The sequence below is a fragment of the Aphelocoma coerulescens genome, chromosome 20 (genome assembly GCF_041296385.1).
Source record: "Aphelocoma coerulescens isolate FSJ_1873_10779 chromosome 20, UR_Acoe_1.0, whole genome shotgun sequence".
NCBI classification, from domain to species: domain Eukaryota; kingdom Metazoa; phylum Chordata; class Aves; order Passeriformes; family Corvidae; genus Aphelocoma; species Aphelocoma coerulescens.
The window spans coordinates 14,342,501-14,363,307 of record NC_091033.1 but is presented as its reverse complement, the minus strand read 5'-3'; the positions used below and the strand labels follow the sequence as shown (position 1 = coordinate 14,363,307).

At 44.3% G+C, this 20,807-nt stretch overlaps 1 protein-coding gene across 2 annotated transcripts in view; it reads left to right on the top strand.

Moving 5' to 3' along the window:
* The first annotated feature begins 4,878 nt into the window (after window positions 1-4,878).
* Window positions 4,879-20,807, top strand: part of TSHZ2 (teashirt zinc finger homeobox 2) — a 205,995-nt gene continuing 190,066 nt past the window's right edge. For both annotated transcript variants that reach the window (XM_069034377.1, XM_069034376.1), the window contains exon 1: window positions 4,879-5,007. In XM_069034377.1, the coding sequence (XP_068890478.1) occupies window positions 4,968-5,007 (40 nt within the window). In that variant the 5' untranslated portion in view covers window positions 4,879-4,967. The remainder of the gene's footprint in view (window positions 5,008-20,807) is intronic.

Genomic DNA, 20,807 nt, shown 5'->3' with positions numbered 1-20,807 from the left:
GGAGGTGGAAAACGCAATCCAGCAGCCAGGTTTTGGCACTGCACCTCTAAACATGTGTTGTCCAGGCACAGAGCAGTGAAATGAGGGCCAGGCCTGGGGAACACGACGTGCGAGGGGTGGCTGAAGAGGTGGGGATGGTTTGGGGAGTGGAGGTTACGCACCTGCAAAGGCGTTAAAAACTGCTGCAAAGAGGAAGGACAGAAACTGCTCTCCATTTTATTTGAGAAGGCCCCAAAAAGAAGCAGTTCTCCAAGAGCAGGATAAATTTTTCTATGGTAGAGCCACTAGAAGGGATTGCCCAGAGGAGTTGTTGAGTCTGCATCATGTTGGTCAAATGTGCCCCAGTGAAATGAGCAGAGTTAATGCTGTCCCTGGCCAGGGACTGCAGCAGATCACTGGATACTCTCTTTTTTCCAAGGACTCTTCAGTCCATCCTCATCACCCAAAGCACCCAAATTCTTTAAAAAATATTTTTCCCCCAATAATTCTAAAAAGATAAAAGTAAACACTAAGGCTGAAAATGTCATTAACTGGAAATACGGATTTTTTTTTATTTATCAGATCAAATATTTCTAACCCTTTCTTTGTTTGTAGGACTTGTCAGAATTTCCAGTTTTTCTTTCTCTAAAGTGGTAGGCAAAGCGTGAAAGAGGTCACCAACACTGTGAATTTCATTCAAGAGGAGTTGTGTACCTACATATATATAACTTCTAGGGGAAAAAAAAAAAAGAAGGAAAGAAAAAATCCCCACGTTTAATTATCAGCAGAGCAGTCACTGAAAGAAAGACAGACAACAAAAATGAGTAAGATAAAACACTGCAAGTCACACAGCTGAGCTTGTTGTGACTACATGTGATGGGAACTGTTATCAGAGTCAGGTACACAAAGAGCATTTGGCCCTTTATTGTGCACAAAAGCAGCTGTAAACTTTACTGTAAGCACAACAAATCACACTCATTAGGTTGAAAAATCAGACCCAAACCAGCCCAAAGCTACAGCAAGAGAGGATTTTCACAATCCCAGGTCACACTGTTGCTCCATGTAATCTGCACCTAACCAAGAAATTGAAAATCCTCTAAGAACATATCTACTTGATTGTATATTGCTATATTTGGGGGGAAAAAATTCCTTCTGGATCCCAGTGGGGAATTCAGCTCATGCCCTGAAGCATGAGATTTGATTACTCTTTTTTGAACATGCATAACTGCCATTGCTATTACTGGTCATAACATTTTGTCAGGAAAGAGAAATATTATTCTGCAATGTAATAAAAATAGATAAAATTCAATATAGCTTCAGAATCATTTGCTGCATTTCCAAAGTAAACATTAAGCACCCATTGAGATTATTCCATTGGATAAGCCAAGGAAGCCTCCAGTGCTATCTGTTCATTTTATTATCTCTAATTTTCAAGAGTGCAAAAATGCTTTCAGTAAATATTATGGATTCTTCCTGTGCTAAAAGAGATGCTAAATGACCTTCACCAACTTCGTTATAAATAACAGGAGCAGGGAGCACACGATCGCTGTGCAGTTCCAGTTCTATTCAAACCTATCAGCCAATTCTGACCAGTGGATAAAAATGGACACCAGACTCCGCTTGCTTTTTTTCCCCATCTTCATAATCCCAGCCCAGTTCCCTCTTGAAAGGCATTCTGTTCTGTCAGCCATAATGGCATCTGCTGGTGGAGACAGGAAGCCATAAATCTGTAGGGTTCCTCTCGACCAAGCCTTGTTAATGCTCCCATTTATCACCGAGGATAGGGTGCCATCTCACTACTGCTCCACTCAGAAGTCCATCTTCTCAATTTCCCTTTCCCCAGGGAGTAACCGTTTAAAGCAGTGACTTTCTCATCTTGCATGTTGAGGCTGCGAGCGCCACGGATACAAATCCCATCCCCAGTGCGTGCGCTTGGATCGGAGCCACGGCTCTGGAGAACAAAAGCTGCCACTCGCAGATCCCAGACCCCGCTGAGCTGCTGCCCTGCCTGCACCCAGAGCTCCTGTCCCTGCAACTCGCACAGGAGCAGCACATCCCAGACAGAGAGGTTAAAATAGGAGCAGACTCTGTCATTTGCCACCCCCTCATGCCTGAGAATGGCCCAAGACACACACGGTGTGCCCCGCGGTTTGGGAGAAATCTTATTAAAACATCACGGTGTTAAACAGCATTTAACTCACAGTCCTTCATAATAAACAATCTATCAGAGGTGCAGCACCTTTCTGTGCAGCCGGGGAGGAGAGGAAACAGAAAACCAGCCAGAGGTATCTGCAGTTTTCTGATTTGGGGGCCAACATGCAGAAGTTGAAGGGTTCAAAATCTCAAATCAAGACAGCATGAAATGTGAAAAGAAACGCCAAGTTTGCCTCCCTGTCCTGAACTACCTGACCCAGGTGCAGGCTGCACTTATCAAGTCAGTTAGTGTGTCATTTCTCCTCATCCCAGAGCAGGGACAATTGTCCCACCGCTGTGGCCCCTCCTGGCCCTGTGTTTACACCTGCCTGGACTGGAGACAAAGCTGAAATCCCTGGTGTGCACCAGCAGGGTTTTACACGTGCTGCACACAGGTATCAGAGATCCGTGCAATTCCCACCGATTCAAGCAAAGCCCTTCACTCCCGGGTGAGTTACGCCAGGCAGAAGTGGAAAAATAAGTATTTAAAACAGGTATTTTAATAAGTATTTTTAACAGCGTTATCCTGTTTTATCTTTCCAACTAAGCATATGCTTGCATCAATAAATACCTTCCTATCGCATATAAAAATTGCTGGAGTTCATACAGGGAAGGCTATCAAATAATTTCAGTGGAATCAGTTAGGGGGACACTTCCACAAACACAATCTGGTGTTGGGCTGCTGAGCACAAAGGTCACTTAGGGGGCTGTGGAAGCCCTTCCCTGCTGGAGCCGCAGGCGTGTGCTTTGCAGATGGCCCAGTGACACTGGCTACAACACAGTGGCTCTTGCTGGTGCTTTGTAACAGAGCCCACTCCAACAGACTCATCTGAGAGGGATACAAATCATTCCTGTTAAACCCAACAGTTTCATTAGAAAGAGACAAATGCACAAACAGAAACAAAAAAAAAAGAGGTAAAAACTCAGTTCTACAGCAATCTCTTGGTTTAAGATCTGGAGTATCAGAAATGCCACTTTTAGGAGGTCTTATGCAAATTATAGTTGAATATATAGAAATTAGTCCATCCTTTCCACCCCAAATCACATTTAAACCCTCAAGGTGTTCACAGATGCTGTGGAAAAAAACCCCAAAACACCTAAAGCTGAAAGAATAAATGGGGCAGGGGAAGTTGTGTCCGTGTGTCTTAGGGACCAACACTGTTCAAAGCTCCAGTGCCGCCTGCGCCTCCTCAGCCTGGCAGTTTGGGGGGCTCTGAAAGGGTGACAAACTGGTCGGCTGGAGGGGACAGAGATTTGGGTTCCCAGGAGGGTGCAGCAGCGCCTGATGGATGTACCTGACTCTCCTTAAATCCAGCTGCCAGGGGAAATTAGGGGAGCAGAGGGGTTTCACCTAAACTTCACTGAACTTGTATGTCCAACCCTCTGATCCCTTCGTGTCCTACGGCTGGGACACCTCAGGGTGCGGGGAGAGACCCCGGGCAGGGAAGGCACCTGGTCGCCAGCCCCAGGCTCTCCATAGGCGGGAGCACCTGAGGGAGCATCCCCCGGTCCCCAGCCCCGGGCACACCTGAGGAGCACCCCCGGTGACCCGGCAGCCGCGGGCAGCCCAGCGGCAGGAGCGCACCCGCCCGCGCACCGGGATCATTGCTGCAAATCCCTCTTTTCCCTTGGAACCGCCCTGTCTCGGGCGGAAGGCGCGGACGGCGCTGCCGCCCCAGCCCCGGCCGCCCGCAGCGCCCTCCCTTGGGAAGCGCCTCCTGCGGGGCCGGGGGTGACCCCGCCTGGCGTGCGGGTCTTGGGGGGGTCCCGCGAGGGGAGGGCTCGGCCCCGCAGCGGGGGGTGGTCCCGCACATGAAGGGGCTGGTCCCGCGTGGAGGGGATGCTCCGGCACCGGGGACGGGCCCCGCATCGGGGGGTGGTCGCGGGTCGGGGGTGTCCCCGCGGGGGGCGGCGGGGCGGCGGCGGCGGGCGCGGTGCCGGCGCCCTGTCTCTTTAATGAACGGCTCTGCCGCCCGGCTGCGCGGAGTAAATTTCCTCCTGTCATCGGGTCGCGGAGGAGGAGTTTGTTAATGCTCAGTTTGCTCGGTGGATCGATGTTTGCTGGCATCGCCTCGCCCTGCCTGTGTGTGCGTGTGCGCGCGTGTGTGTGTGTGTGTGTGTGTGAGCGCGTGTGCGCGCGTGTGCCCGCGCGCAGGGGTGCGTGTGCGCGCGTGTGTGTGCGGATCCCACATTTCCTCCCATCCCGAGCCTCCCTGTCCTCTCCCATATCACTCACTGCCTGGCATCTGACAGCACGGAACCTGCAGCGCTCCGCGCTCACACGCGCACGCACACACACACACCGCGCACACCCGGGCACCGCTCCGCCATACAGCTCTGCGAGGAGGAGGAGGACAGGACAGGGAAGGGAGGAAGCAGCCAGCCCCACAGTCTTTCCAGAGCTGCCTTTTTAATATATACAGATCTATTTTGTTATTTATTTATTACCATTCTCTGGCACTGTGGGCGCCTTTCATTTGCTCCTGAGCTTGGATGTTTGAATCAAAGCAAATCAAGTGTTGCAACAGTTAAAAAAAAAAAAAAAAAAAAAAAAAAAAAAAAAGCCAACCAAAAAAAAAAAAAAAAAAAAAGAGAGAGAGAGAAAGAAAGAAACCTAGATCTCTAAAATAAAATAAAAACCAAACAGGTTCCTATCAGTGAAGTGGAAAGGAGGGGGGCAGGGGAGGCTTGAGGGGGGTGCTGGGGAAGCAGCTGAGAGGCAGAGGAACACGGCTCAGGAGCGTCTCAGGGCTCTCGGATCTGGGGACAGAAGTGAGATTGGAGAAAGTAGAGCGATGCCAAGGAGGAAACAGCAAGCACCCAAACGGGCTGCAGGTAAGGAGAAGCCATCCACTTGCACAGCCTCTGTCTCTCCACTCCTTCCACTCCTACCCCCCATCTTTATTATTATTTAGGGTCACCCTTGCTTTTCCGGGCTGGATCTTTATTTATTTATCCCCCTCCCCCTCCCTTTCCCTCCGTAAGTCTGTGGAGCCAGTTTCATTCCTTATTGCCAAGATTTTGCTCTGCCACGGGCTGTCCCCTCGCCCTCCGCCGCTGCCACCGGCTCGCTGCCGCTGCCGCCGCTCCCCGCTGCCGCTGCCCTGCCGAAACTTTTCCCCCCAACTTTCTTCCCTCGGCGCCCCTTCTCCCCCTGCCCCTTCTCCTGCCCGAACCGAAAGCAGTCAGGCTTCCCTTTGCTTCTGGCTTTAGGATAGATTTTGTTTTTCCTTTCTGATTTTTCCCCCTCCCGGTGGCTTTCGCTTTGGATCCGTGTGTTTCGCGAAGTGGGTCGGGGTGTTTAATCTTTTATTTCGCCGTATTTCTGGTGGCAGTTCTGGCCGGGTGTGTGTGTGTGTGTGAGCGCTGTGTGTGCCTGAAATAGTACAGGGACTCTCTCTGCTGATGAACCCGGTGGGGAAGTTCAGCCTTTGATCATCAGTGGTGAAAATTGCAACAGGAAATAAAATGAAACGTTCTGACTGCTAGAAGACAATCCACATTTTCAAATCAAATCCTTCTTTTGTTTTGTAGCCGAGCTTATATATTTGCACATGCCAAGTGGTTTTGCAATGTGTTTCTTTTTTTTTTTTTTTTAACAGAAGAAAATAGTTTGCAACTTTGGAAGTGTTTTGTTTGTCGTTGTAGGGTGTTCTTTTTCTTTTGGGGGCCAAGAAAAAGAAACAGACGAGTGGGTCTGTATAGTAAATCTTTTCAAAGAGTTTTCTTTCAGGCTCCTTAATTGCTTTTTATTTTTTTTTTTAATAGTGTGGTGGGGTTTTGTTTCTGGGAAGCGCAATATGGAAGTTCATTTTTCTTCTGCCAGACCCACCCACTGAAAAATCAGCTTTCCAGTTGATTGCCAGCTTTGATTTGACATTTGATTGATCACCTGTCATCTTGCTGCCTTTGATCTATTCATTCTTGATATATATCAATAAATCACTCACCATGGTAACCCAAGTGCCAATGACGTAAGGCTTGCCCTCTAGATTCTCTTAGCCAGACATGCACAATTATTATCTTGTTTGGCTTTTAATGTAGGCGGGTTTTTTCCCTTCTTTTTTTCCCTTGTGTCCTTCCTCGGATTAGTTCTTTAAAGAAAACTCATATTTGATGTCTTTACTTTAAAAATTTCCCCTTGCCCTTGTGAATATTTCCTGGGTGTAGCACAGCAAATGTGGGACAAAATGTATGGGCAAGTTTAGTGGCACGCTTGAATAAACTTTGCGAAGTTGTGCTTGGGATGCACGCAGAGGGAAATGTCATCCCAGAGAAACTGGGACACGCAGAACTTTTATCAACTTACAGCCTTGCCTGGATTTCTTTGGGTGCAGGACAATGGGCTGCAGGCAGAAGCTTTTGGGACGTGCCCTGTGAATGTACCTATGCAGGTTGCCAGTGTGATTCCTGGCAGGCAAAGATCCTAAATTTATGGTCAATGCCATAAATAACAGTTACGCTAAAAATACACACACGTATATATATTTACATAAATATATTTGTGTATTCGGGATAATTCAGATATTATTAATATCAGCTGTTACTATTTTCTTCACCAAGAGGTTTGATCTGAGTAAGGCATTCACATTTTCAACTTGCAGGATAAATAAATAGCTATTTTTTCATGGATGCTGATCATCACAGTGACAGTGCTAGAACTGCTCCTTTTTTCTCTCTGTCAGGAATACGAGGCTTCATTTTATTTGGGTTTCAAAGTAGAATTTTCACTTGGAGTGTGTGTAGTATCTTTTCGTGGCAGGGGCACCGTGTTCTTTTTTAGAAACAGAGGCTCCAGTAAGTAAATTTTTGCGAGCAAAGCCCATGCTGTTGTTTCCCAGGATTTCCCTGCTGAGATACAGTAAGAGATGTTTTTATCCAGAATCCTACAGCATTTTTAAGATCTTAATGACAAGGGAGAAACTCGTATGACCACAATTAGATCTCTCCTTTCTCGTTCTCATTATAAAATGTGCATTGCTCTTCAGTGGTGCATTTCTTTGATTAGATTTCTCCTCAGATCAATGTTGTTTCAGGTGAGCAAAATACTGCAAATGCAGTCCAGTTTCAGCCAGCAGAACTATTTGAAGTAGGTTTATACATTTGCAATAGTTCTCCTGCTTTGAAGTTGTATTTGTGTGTTTGTGGGGGGTAGGGGGGAGTTTCAAAGAGCAGACGTGCCTGTTGTATATAGTTGTTAAAACTGACTTTCATTTTCAGGGATACTACTGAGGTTCTGTTCTGTATGGTGAAAAATACCTCAAAGTGGCAGGAGACAGACTGTGCAATAAGAAATGAATCTCTCATCAAGGCTGATAGAAAAGCTCCTTAGTCCTTTTATTTAAAGGAGTTAATACATTATATATTACTTAATTTTCACTTTTATTTATTTTTAGTTGTACAAGTTCAAAGGTATCAGTTGCACTGCATTTTGTCTCGATGGCAGCAGAGATATTGAAGAGAAGTTTGCAACTTTTAGTTTCTTCAGATAGTTCACCTCCAAGGGAAGAAAAATGATAAGCCTTATGATTCTGGACATGCCTGCTTTTGTCATTGCTTAAAATTAAATACTATGCACAACTGTAAATAATTACTGCCATGCACTGACTTTGAAAGCAGGTTTCGAGTTTGATTAATGAATAATGTAAAGGTTAGAGAGAACCAGCGAGTGAATCAGAAGGGAAGTCCTGCTGTTAGATGAAAATCTATCTAGAGAAATATACATGGCAATTTTGTCCTTTTCTATTATTAATTTTAATCCTTGTATTCCTAAGAAATATATTCCAGACCCTTGTAATGAAACAAGGGAGTATAATTGGATAAATGGGGCACTATTTATGTGTGATGATGGGGATTTCTGCTCTCCGATTACACTTTTAGAGACACTTTATTTCACATCAACACCCAAACGATGTCAAACGCATTTTGGTATTTGCAGGGCCGAGTATTTTCTGAATCATCCTTGCTTTTTGAGAGTGTCATTTCCAAGTCGATAGTTCTTGAGGCAGAGAGTTGCAGCTCTTTCCATCAGTGCCTGCTTTAGGATGGGACCTGTGTTTACAATAAACAACCCATTTGTGCTGGAGATTTCACCCAAACGCATCACAAAGGGCTTTACAACCCGGGGCCTGATTCTTCTCCCGCTCAGGTGCAAATCAGACATCGCTTCCCTCGAAGCATCAGTGAGTTCTGACTGCTCCTGAGAGCAAGAAGAGGCTCAGGCCCTCAAAGTACTTCATCCTTCAGCAAAATGCAGCCACCTCTGGGGTAAAAGTCTCGTAACGATTCCATAACAAATGGTAATATATTAACAGAAGGGTGGAAGAAGGGTGGGAGCAAAGCAGAATTGCTATTCAGATTTTATTCCTAGGGGTATGAAATAGCTTTCAAACACAATTTCACTGGATTAAACTCTCCTTTCCCCTGCAGCTTGTTTAAATGTGCATATTTTATTTTGTGATCATGAATTGGTAGTTTGCTTTTTTAAAGCCTGCAAAGAGAAATCTGGACTTAACGCCCATTGCGGGTGAAATTTTATATTTCCACTTTTCTTTCTCTCTCAGCCCCAACAGACTAGCTAAGAACCAAAGCTGGGGAAAAGTACAGCAGAAGCAAGTCTCAGGCACATTTATTCTGTTTATTGGAGCTGTAGAATAACACGGGTTTGTTTTTGGAAGAGTCCTCATAGAGCAGCAAGCAGAAGATGGTGAGCAGGGAGTTCTTTAAAGCTGCAGCTTGCACCTTTGTAGTAAAGGTTATTTAAACCAGAATCATATTTAGAAAGCGAAATTATGCTTCTGCAGAGAGCAGAGCAAATGACCAGAAAGGCTTGCTCTGTGTGTTTCTGTGGCGAAAGGCAGCGAGATATATCTATAAATGTAACCAGGAGCACTGTGGCTGTTCCAGGATTATTTGTATCCTTTATATCAGGGGCAATGGCAGCAGATTCCAAGGAAGCAGTGCTGAATGAAACTGTAGAAATGGCAGCTCTGTTTTGTTTCAACATCCTCCAGAAAAGCAACTGCACATCAAACCCACCTAAACAGTTCATGCCTCAGAACCCTTCACTTGCAGTGCACATCACGATGCTGACAGATGACAAAAAATCCAAGGTGTTCACAAACAAGAGGAGCCTTTAAATCCTGGTTAATTAAATATATTCCAAATTAGGTACTTTTGCAACTCAAGAGGCACCAAAATTAGTCGCCATCTGCGTTAAATTCTGCAGTCGGCTCCTAAGCCCAAAGCTGCTCGGAAATATTTTTTTCCCGTGTCAGAACTCAGGCCTGAACGGGACAATTTGAAATCACGTTCATTTTAGTGCCTGTTTCTCTATTTGAATTATGCTGTGATTTATCCAAGCCCAGTATATCCCCACTATCTGAAGAGCGGGGCGCACCCAGAGTTCAGCCCCTGTGACTGGGAAACAAAAGACATTTCCATCAGTAAATGACACAATTTTACAGCACTTTTGAAAACATGTCCATTGTCAGAAATTCTAGTGCATAAATGCTCTCCCTCTTCCGTGCTCTCTGAGAAGACCCATTTTCTCCAAACTGGCAGGATTTTGGGAATTTCCTCCCGGAGCTTTCTCCTCCTGATTTTTGCTCTTATTAGCAGCACCCACCTCAAGGAACTGTTTCCCCTAGCAGAGGTCCCTGGAGTCCCTCCATAGCGCAGGGCCAGCGTGAGCGTTTCTCCCGTCATTTCCCTTCCCATCCCGATGAGGACATCACTCCCAGAGAGCAACTCCAGACTCGCGGAGAAAAAAAAGCTGTCAGTTGCTGTGGCTGCAATTCCCAACTTAGCAGCAGCAGAGGGAATGGAACTGTACTCTATCAATTACAGTTGGAACCAGAGGCTAAACACTTATTGTGTTAAGCTATTGTGCAGATCTTAAGAGCTCAAATGTAAAAAAAATATCATGACAGCTGGTGGAGGGGAGAATAAGGCCTGGTTCTTCCACTGGATGACGTATTATTAGCAAAGGCAAAGTAAAATTATTCAAATTCTGTTTAACGCTGCTCGGGTTGAGATGTGTGTGCCACATTCTGCCTTAAAAAGGGGGGATCCTACAGACTTTGCGGCTAAAATAAGCCTTTGTTTTTCCCTCTTCTCTGCAAAATGAAATATTTGTGAAGTTTTATCCCCACAGCGTGCTCATGCAAGCAGAGAGACATTTTCATTTGTCTCCGAATCTGATACAGGAGCCAACTGGAACCACATTACACTCAGAGCTGAAATCCTACATTTCATTCATGCAAGAGCAGGGATTTTTCATTACCTATTTAATTGCAATCATTTACATGAGAGTGGGCCCAGCTCAGCAGCTCTTACTCAGCACTTTGCTTCAGTGGGCAACTGGCTTGTGTAAGGACTGCCTGTGTAAGACTGGGCTGTTCAGCTACAAAATTCGATATTTACGTTCCTTGAGAAGCATTCTGTCTCTGAAGAGGGCCCAGATTCTTCCATTAAGCTTTAAATCCAGGGACAGTTCTGTTCGGGACTTCTGTTCCTAACGCGTGCGAGCTTTTCTTCCCTGAAGTCTGTATGGCTGAGCTATTCTGCTTGCTCGGCCAACTTCCCTCCTCAATCACGTTTCCATGCTCTGTGTTAATTACTGCACACTGGTTCTGGTATCAGGAGATGAGATGGGCTTTTAAAGAAGCCTTTTTTAAGGCACGGTGTTCATGTTGTGCACAGGGGCGGCAGCTCTCAAGAAAATGCCAGAAAATGGGGTTGCAAATCCAAAGCCTGAAAGTTCCATGTGCTTTTAGGGGCTAAAAGCAGTTCTTTCTCATTAAGGTGGCTTCTCACTTGAGGCTGTTGGCACAGAGTAATTTTTACCGTGTTATAATAACAGCTTCTGCAACTCAGAAGTACCTTGACAGCAAACCGTGTATTTTTTAAGGTTTCAAGGAGAAAAGCATCACAGAAGCACAGTGTTTCCCATTAGATTTACACATCCCTCTTTAACTGTTGCTGGCTTTTCATCCGTTACCTTGTGAGCTTTCTCAGGCTAAAAAAGAAGTGGAAAAACTGGTCTTCTGATCTAAGTGTTGCATTAAGTGTTTCATTTAGAAAAATGAAGAGAATCTTTGTTTCCCTAAAAGAAATGTTTTCCCCCTTTGCCCTAGGAAAAAGAAAGGCACAACAATAGCTTCAAAATGACAGGATCTGATAGTGAAAAATACAGAGTTCATAACGTGCAGTGCCTGATGGTCCCAAGTATTGGTAAAATTCCACCGCTAAATAGAACAAACAGTCCTAAATGTCTGGAAAATGGATCCTTTTCAGGCATGCACACATCCATACCTGCAAGGAGGAGAGAAAAGTGCCTGTCTGGGAGAGGGATGCACCTGGAGAGCTCGCTTGTTCAGAGCAGTTTTTCATTATTGCACCAGTCTTTGCCCAAATGTGAGAACTGTGCTGTTAGGAGTGGTGTCCCCTGGAAGTCCTTTGTTAGGCTTCATTTTCTTTAAACCTCCATCTCCTGGAGTCTGATGATGGTTATGCAAGTGTCCAATATGCATTTTAAAAGGAAATTTATTTCAAACTGCTTGCTCTGGAGAGGAACTTGAAAACAAGCAGGCTACAAGTTCTCATGCAGAGGAAAAATGCCTTGATTCTCAAAGTGACTGTTTTTAACTTCCCATCATTTTCAGCCAGTCTCATGATTTTTGAGGTTGTGCTTCGTGCTTTTTGTATAGACAAGGTTGGCAATATTGCTTTTGCCTGATTCTGGTGATGAACTGGTGTGTGTGTCTGGGTGTATAATTATATACATACACACACATAATATCAGTAAACAAAATACTGAACATAATGATGGAGTGGAGCTGTGTGGATTGGAGCTCTGGCTTTGTATTGCCATAAACAAAGCAGTTCTGAGAGCTCAGACCATCAGTTCTTGAGGAGCGACTTTCAATTGAAGTTTCCTGGAGATTGTTTTTAGTGGCAATTAAATGTAGAAAGTTAATAGGCAGTAACTGCTCTTTAAAGGATAAATACTATGAGGAATGCACAGCCTACCTTTTTCCCAGATATAATCAGGCTGAACTTTATTGAAAAAAAATTTACAACTAGCAACATTAATGCTGTATTTTTATTGTATTAATGCAAATGAGATGCTGACTTCGTTCTTTCATCTCCATGGCTTGTATCTATTAGAGCTGCATCTTATTCCTTTCTGTGTCTTTTCTCCCTGTGTTCTGTAAACTGCCTTCCTCTAATGATACTGAGGCTCATTAAAGTTACTCCCAATGCTAAAGAGACTCTGGGAAACATCCTGAGCTCTGGATGGCTGTGGAAAAGCACAGCTACTGAGCACATGGGGAAAACTAATCCGGATCAAGCCTTGCATTCCCATTTCGGGAAGCCCTTCAAATTGATGGGTCAAACAGGAAGAAAAAACATGCAGGAAGGACTGTGTGCTGCAAAGAACAGGTCATTTTTAACACACAGCCCTACCTGACAAAGATAAAAAACAATAAAGTTTTAAGGAGCTCGCTGGCTCTTCCTGCATCTCTCTCAAAAGACTCATTTAATTGAAAAGCCTGTTGTGCTTGTTTTTATGCATGTAAAACAGAAAAGGGGCAATTTTGCACAGGGCCTAATATTCCAGCACAATATAATTGGAACTCTTCCTGCCTGCTTTTTAAGTCTCTCTGTTCATATAAAATTAAGACCCACTTATCTTAAATTGTAGTAAATCTCATCCAATATTGCTTTCATAACTTAAAAAAGGCTGTTACATATTCCCAAAGCAACTTTGCTGAAGTGATATTGGGTCTGTTTATGTGGAATCGGTGCAGAATTTCTGTTGAAAAAAGGAGCAGCACACAGTTCTTGTTTTTAATGAAAATAATTAAATTCTCTGGAATACCTTGATAGCTCAGATTTTTTTTCCTAGTAAAACTCTGCTTAGAGGAGATCAGAATGAAAATCTACACATTGGTGCAGTTTGGCGCGTGCAGACAACAACCTTGTTTCTATCACTCACCCTGCACTTGGACAGAAGTAATTCCTATTTTTCATAGAAAGATTTTACTCTGAATTTTCCATATAGAAATAATTTTTTGTGTGAATTGCATGGCGAGTCACCAGCACAATTTGTAAGGTCTGCAATTTTCTTTGTACATATAGGGAGAATTCATTTGCTTCCTGCAGGGTGAGTGGACTTCACAGGAAAGCGCCGGGTCTTTCATGATTTTATGTTTTGTATCAAAGAAACATAACCTTGTGCCAGCTGCTGTATTGGTCTACCAAAATTATTTTTTTATGTGTTTTTCAGGCATGTCATAACATACATAAGCGCAATACAAGTAGCATTAAATTAACACGTGAAAGGAGAAAGAAGCTAAGTAGTTATATTGATCATCTGTAGCATTAAATGCTAAAAAAATTAAAAGCTTTCCAGTGCTTTTCATTAGCTGCATGGATCCTGCTCATATTTGTGTCCTTTGTTAGGCAGTGGAGCATATTTCTTCACACTTACCACCTTTCTTCCATGGATTTCTCACTGATGCTCCTCAGAATAACCCCGGGGATGTGGAATATTTCCCCTCGGTTTTACAGAAGGGCAAATTGAACCCGGGAGGTTTTACCTGATTTGCTCAAGGTCAAACAGAATTTGCTCCCAGTTCCCTGCCTGTAGTACTAGATCACATTTCTATCATCAGAGCACTTCCAGGAGGGAAATCTGGGCTGGAAGCTCATGCCCAGCTCTTGCCTGTGCTGGGGGAGAAGAGGGAACAGGCCAGCTGGGACCCTGGGGAAGATGGAAGTGCACTTTCATCTCTCCCATGCAATTCCCTTTGGTGGAGGAAGAGGCACTTTGCTCATGGTCAGGAGCTCCCAAAAGCGGGAGGACTCATGTTTGAGAAAGCAGAGCTCTGCTAATTCTAACAAGCCAAAGGAGCTTTACTTGGCAAGAGTTTTAGAGAGAATAATCAAGTTTTTTGCATTCTAGTTTTTAGCCAGTGATAGGTTTCAGGACCAGAGAATTTGGTTCCTGTTACTTTTCTTCCCATAAACTGTTCTGCATTTCTTTGGCAGAGCTGGATGTGACTGTCTATAAAGCGTTGCCCTGAGAAATACGTAAAACCTGGTCTAGTTGCAGCTGAACAGGCCATGCACATTTTCCTCCACCCAGTCTCCCAGAGGTGGCTGGAAATCTCTGATGATACAGTTTGAGGCTTAGCTTCTGGTGCCAAGGGTCTAAATCCTTACATGGGCAGCTCAAGAGAGACCTGAATTTTCAAAAGCCTTTAGCACCAAATTCCCATGGACTTCCCTCAGTTCCCTCTCTTGTGTAAACTGGAATTGTGCCTCGATCAAAAGCAGCGTTGTTTCCCTAAACTGGAGATGTATGTATTGCTATAGAAGAAATATGCTGCAAGTAATAGCCTATGGATTCATTAAGGATTGTTTATGTTTATTTTCACACCATATTACCTTTCAGGAATGGTTGTTTCAGCCATTATATTGACAGGAACTCTGAATAAATCTTAGCTAATATAGGGCTGATCTGCCTTACCTGGGAGACCACCTGCTACCCTCTTGAGCAGAGGTGCTGAATCACCAGGTAGGGCTTTCTTCTCTGGAGCTGGGGACTTGGGAAGCTCCCGTGGCTCCTTTTCATGTGGAAATTAATGCTTGCCTCTGTTTCTGAATAGTAGGTTATTAGAGTTCGTATGCAAATTCCCAGGATGGGAATTTGTCTCTCGTTGATAATTGATATAATAATATATATTTTTAGTGGTCCAAAGTCCTTGAGATCGAGCCTTGTATACGTAATTTATGTTTATTTCTTACTGTTATTAACTGTAATTTAGTTGTTGGCGCCTTTCATTGCCTTGGATTGAAGGGAGTGTCTCTCCCCATTGCCCCTCCATAAACAATGCCCTTTCAGGGTTCCTTCTCCTGTATCCTTGCCCAGACATTTCCTAGCCTGTCAAATACTGTCATTTTATTCCTTGCAGATCATTCACAGTACGTCTCCTGTTGCACACACAAATAAGGAACAAATGCAATCAGGATGCATCATCGTTTAGCATAACAAATAAAAGCCGATCTGTGCAGATTTGCCTTAAAGTGTCTCTTAATATGTATTGTCAAAATGTCTGAAGACATCTCTTCCTCATAAGCGTTTAATTATTTGTGACAATTAAACTAATATTCAGAGCAGGAAAAAAAAAATAGGGTATTAAATATTTTCTCTTGTCAAAAGCTAACAAAACATTACCTGACAGAGAAAACTCCTTAAATTTTGTGTTTCAAGCAGACCTTGGAAAGGAAAAAGAACCAGAACAAAATTACGAGGCCTGGATTTTGCATGGAATTTGAGGAAACCGTATTTTTAAAACTAGACCCAAATTTAAGGGCATATCATTAAAGCATATATCAGTAATGAGCAGCTGAATACTTGATGATTAAAAAAGAGTTTCTATCAATTTTTAAGTCTGTGCTGAAATTTATGGCCAAGGGCTGCTCTGACTAAATCAGGGACTCAGACCTGGCATTTTTAGCCTTGCCTGGTTATTGTTCTACTCGTGCATGAGAAAAATCAGCTCAAATATGACGGCGCAAGTCATCAGGCTTTTCTGTGGTGGAAATTATGGATGTATTGTTTTGGTTTGATTTTTATCTGATGATCTCTTTCTCCATCTGGGCTGTTCAGACTGGAGAGGCAATGTGCACTGGATGGGGCAGGAGATGTAGCCAAGACTGGTGCCCAGGGCTCAGCATCTTCATCTGCCTGGCAGGCCTTGAATGTGGTAAAGGTTCAGATGTGTGATAATAAAAAGGGGGGAAAAGTAGGCAAAATCTTGAAAAGAACAGAAAACCAGCAGGGTCCTTGAGAGCAGTGTTGTGTGGATGTGGGAGCACTGGAAAGCCCAGGGCACGGCAGCAATAACTTCTGCATTATGGGCTCAACAGTTCTTATAGCCCAGATTGTTTGGGGTTTCCTGCTGAGAAGTTTGATTTCTACTGGTTCTAATATTTCCAGTTCTGAGCTGCTCAAAGTAACCATTTCCATCATTAAAATCTGTGTTTTCTTTCTTAAAATGTTCTTCCTGTAATTTAGGGTAGGATGTTATTTGGCAAAAAATTAGGAGACGTTCATCAGGGTTTATTTCAAAGCTGTGGGACCACTGAGCTTTCTGGCAGTGACGTGAACATTTTTCAGAGATATCTTTTTGCTTTCCCTGAGAAAATCCACCCAAATTTGTCTGACTTATAAAGCCTAAAAGTTGCTGTTGCCAAAGAATTTTTAGAAGGTGACACAGCATTCTCCAACGTGCCATCCCCACCACGCATGCTCTGTTCTTGGTTTCTCTTTTTCAATTACATTGCCTTAAAAAACGTTTTAGCTGGGGATAAGTAGGACAATGGCTGCAGGGGCAGTGACGGGTCCGAGCAGTCGAAGGAGAATGAAGAAAAGGTCTGTGTTTGTGTTTAGCTGGAGCCCAGGCCTTGAGAGGGGAAACAGGGATATTTAGGGAGCAGAACATGGACAAGCAGGGGCAGAGAGCATCAAGTTATCCAATATCCACAGAAAACAGGGGTAAACTTGTGTGCATGACTTTATAGCCTGGTGAGCGTAGAGCACTGTATTGAGCATGAGCTCGGGCTGGGAGCGCGTCCGGCCGCTCCTGCCCGGATCGATCCTGGATGGGAGCCAGGGTGGCTCCTCACGTGTGACTCCCAGCTGGCTTTCCCAAAGCCGGCACACATCCACGCCTCACGCTGGGGATGGATGTGTGCAGGAAATCCGTCCGCCCCCTCTGGGAGCAGCTCCCACCGGGCCGCGCTGGCGTGGCAGCGCCAGGCCTGAGGGGCCGCCATGGCTCGGTGGGCCCGGTGCCTGTCAGGCAGGAACTTCTTCTGTGGGGAAAAAGTGAAAAAATCCCCTTAAAATTCGCCAGAGCTGTGCCCCCACCATGCCAGTTGAATGGCAGAGATGAGATCCCATCCACAGGCACAGTGCAGGCAGCTTAGAAAAGGTGCAAAACCCAATGGAAAGGAGGAAAATTCCGATTCCTGGCACGGGGACAAGGAGAAGATGATGCCAGTGAGGCACAGGGCTGCCCTTGGATGGCAGAGCCAACAGGAGAGCAGAAGAGCTCAGGCAGCACATGGAGAGGTTGGTGACCCCACATAGAATGTGTGACAATGGATTCTTTGGTATATTTGGTTTGTTTGGTGTGTCTGGGAGGTGTCGATGTGCGGGATGGGGGGGTCGGTCAGTGGTGGGGCCGGGCCTGGCACGGCCAGGGTGGATCGGGCCAAGTGGAGTGTGGGCACTCCAGGCAGTGAAGAAGCTGTGGTACAAAAGCAGCTCCGAGACAAGACAAAGAATCCTGCCAGGAGTTTCAACCACAGATATCTGTTCAGATAAAAAAGGCCTGTTAGTCTGAGAGCTCCTCTCTTGCCACAACATGCCCATGGCAGAGGGCTGGTCCCTGGGTCGCTGTGTGGGTACCTGCCCTGGGACCCTGGGGCTCTGACTTTGGTTTTACTCAGAGCAAGGGGTTTATTTTATTTTATTTTATTTTATTTTATTTTATTTTATTTTATTTTATTTTATTTTATTTTATTTTATTTTATTTTAATTTCATTTGCTGCCCCATGGGAGTTTTTTCCTATGAATCTGATCTTTCTATCTGAAAGTCAGTGACAAAACTTGAACCAGGCTCAGCAGAGCAGGTTGCCTTCAGGTTATTGTACTGGTTTGTGTCACCTCCAGCATTTATATATTAAATAACTAAAATCCTGAGAATGTTAATCTGGAAAACAGTCACCCCTGCATTACTCTTTTGTTGTTTCAGTGAACTTATTAAAGATTTTACAAACTTGTGATTTGGGTTAAACAAATGTAAATCATGTGCAGAAAGAGTTGCAGGGAGGCAGAGGAATGTTATGATGCCATCAACATCTGGGTTTCCATTTATTTGGATTAGGGACATTTTACCTTAATCATTCCCAAACATGTCTGCTAAAATCCCTTCTTTCATTTTTTATCACCTGTGAGGTACAGCCAGGCAGAGTTTCAATTTGTGTGTGTGTGTGTGTGTGTTAGGGTAAAAGTGCTGAAATTTGTTGTTGCAGTGAGTATTTGAAGAGTCTCATTTTTATATTAGTCCTCCCTCTTTATAATTGTTTGGAAACATTTTGATTCAGTTAAAATGCACTATTTCCAACACACAAAATATGAACAGGGGAACAAGGGAGTGATTATGAGTTTCTCCAAGGAAATAAGCATCTCTTAGCCATCATCCTGCAACTGGGAGAGTTCTAATACATGACATCTCTGTAATGTAACCTAATAATATTTTTTTTTAACAGTGATGTAATGGGGAGAGTGACCTGGACTTTGTAAAAGTTCCCCTACTTACTACAGATTCCCAAGGGCAATGTAACATTCTAGACAGCGTTTTATATGCCCTGATTAAAATGTAACGTATTTTTGCATTTCCTGTGCAGTGACCTGTTAGTGCTCATAGACAGAACACTTAAAGAACAGTTACAAGGAGACATTTCCAAATGTGCCTAATATGGGCGAGTTTTTATAACATTCTTATTTCATTTGCAATTGCAGCTACAGCAGGAACCATTCAGACGGTGCATTGATTTAACTTTTTAATCCACTGTTTTGCTACGTCAAGTAAAATAAATGTTTGTTTTTAGCTCCCTTTTTTTGCATTGCTAAACTCATAACTACTTGCTTTAAGCTTGGGATTCTAAAGGGAGCTACATTATCTGAGATTTAAAGCTTGCTTTTTGTAGCTGCTTTCTCACAACTCCCCCAAGAAAAAAAAAATACAAAAGTACAACTTTAGCAAAAAGGGCTTTTATATCTCTATCAATTATAGAAACACCAGCTGCAGTAGATTACAAATGTGTTTGGCTGATTGTGATGTTGTGTGGGGAAAACTGTCACAAGGAGCTGGATTCTGTTCTCCCCGGCAGCTCCGGGATGTCGCTCAGCTCCCCGGGCTCAGCGGCGCTTCTGTCAGAGCTGGGGTGGGCAGGAGCAGGAGCCTGCCCAGGGATTGCCAGGCTGCCACATGCAGCTCTGGGCTGGAGCTCATGGCCTGGCGCTGTCAGAGCTGGGGTGGGCAGGAGCAGGAGCCTGCCCAGGGATTGCCAGGCTGCCACATGCAGCTCTGGGCTGGAGCTCATGGCCTGGCGCTGTCAGAGCTGGGGTGGGCAGGAGCAGGAGCCTGCCCAGGGATTGCCAGGCTGCCACATGCAGCTCTGGGCTGGAGCTCATGGCCTGGCGCTGTCAGAGCTGGGGTGGGCAGGAGCAGGAGCCTGCCCGGGGATTGCCAGGCTGCCACATGCAGCTCTGGGCTGGAGCTCATGGCCTGGCGCTGGGAGAAAAGACGGAATGGGGACACAAGTGTGAACCGCGTGTCACTGTGTGCATGTGCTGCTCTGAGAGCTGGGGCAAAAGCACACGGGGACAGACCTGGCCCAGCAACCTCTGGGGACAATCACTCCACTCAATGTTCTTCTTTATTTTTTACATTCAAGATATTTACTTTTGCTTTCTTGAAGAACAAAGTGGGGGAAAAAGGCACCACAGAACAAAAATTGTTTGACCAACCCATAAAGGTAAAGTAGCTGCAAGTCATGGATAAAAGAATTACAGTATCAAGACAGCAGCGCAAGTTGGGCAGTTTAGGATATTTGGTGCTGTTGAGCTCAGGAGAAAATTAATGTCTCAACGTGTGTGCAGGTCATTATCACTCCACTAAAACCTGGGTACAAGGGTAGCGGCCCAAGGGCTCTCAGTTGGTTGTGCCTTGCTTACTGTGTCATTTATCTTACTGTGCTTTGGGTCACTCTGGGAGGACATGGTTGGGCCCTGGTTTATTTTAACAAAGAGAATCTGACATAGGAAAGTTCTGTGTATACTTTACAGTGAAAATGCAATTTTCTATTTTCATTTAATCCCAGGAATGTTGGCATTTTCCGGGCTGTCAAACAAATGAGTGCACTGGAGGACAGTTAGATGTGTCTGTCTAGTTCATCTATCTAATCTACCTCATTTCTAATGTGCCCATCACCACGGCGTCTAGGCAGAAAGTATCTGCCTTGCTTTTGCTTTTTGTCTTTATTGGCTGTGGTAACTTAATTGAGTCCTAAGAGCTTTCAGATTCATCTGCAAAAATAATAACAAAAACATTATCAGAATAATGATTCATATTTGTACTCTTACTCAGAATTTCCCTTTCTCTTCTGAGTGTATTTGGTTAGTGGATTACTGTTGACTTATCTAGAAGAGGTTATGTTTTAGAGGTGTATTAAATTGGAATTTTACTTGAGTCAGCAGTGACTCAAAATTTCATTTGGCTTCTAAAGTGAATTCACTCATGTCTTCTAACTTCCTTCTGCTTTTCTCTGCAGAAGTTGACTTCATTTACTCAGCCACCCAGTTTAGCATCTGCATCTGTTCTGTGACCCCTTGTCATATAAACCATAGGTAGAGCTAATAAAAAGCAATAGAAATCGTGGCTTCAAAAATGTTATCTTCCTTTGGAAGCCCTGGTTTCTGTTACATTTAACTACTTCTCTCTGTGCCAATTAGGTAAAAATGCATGGTAAGACTGCAGTGAGTGGTTTTT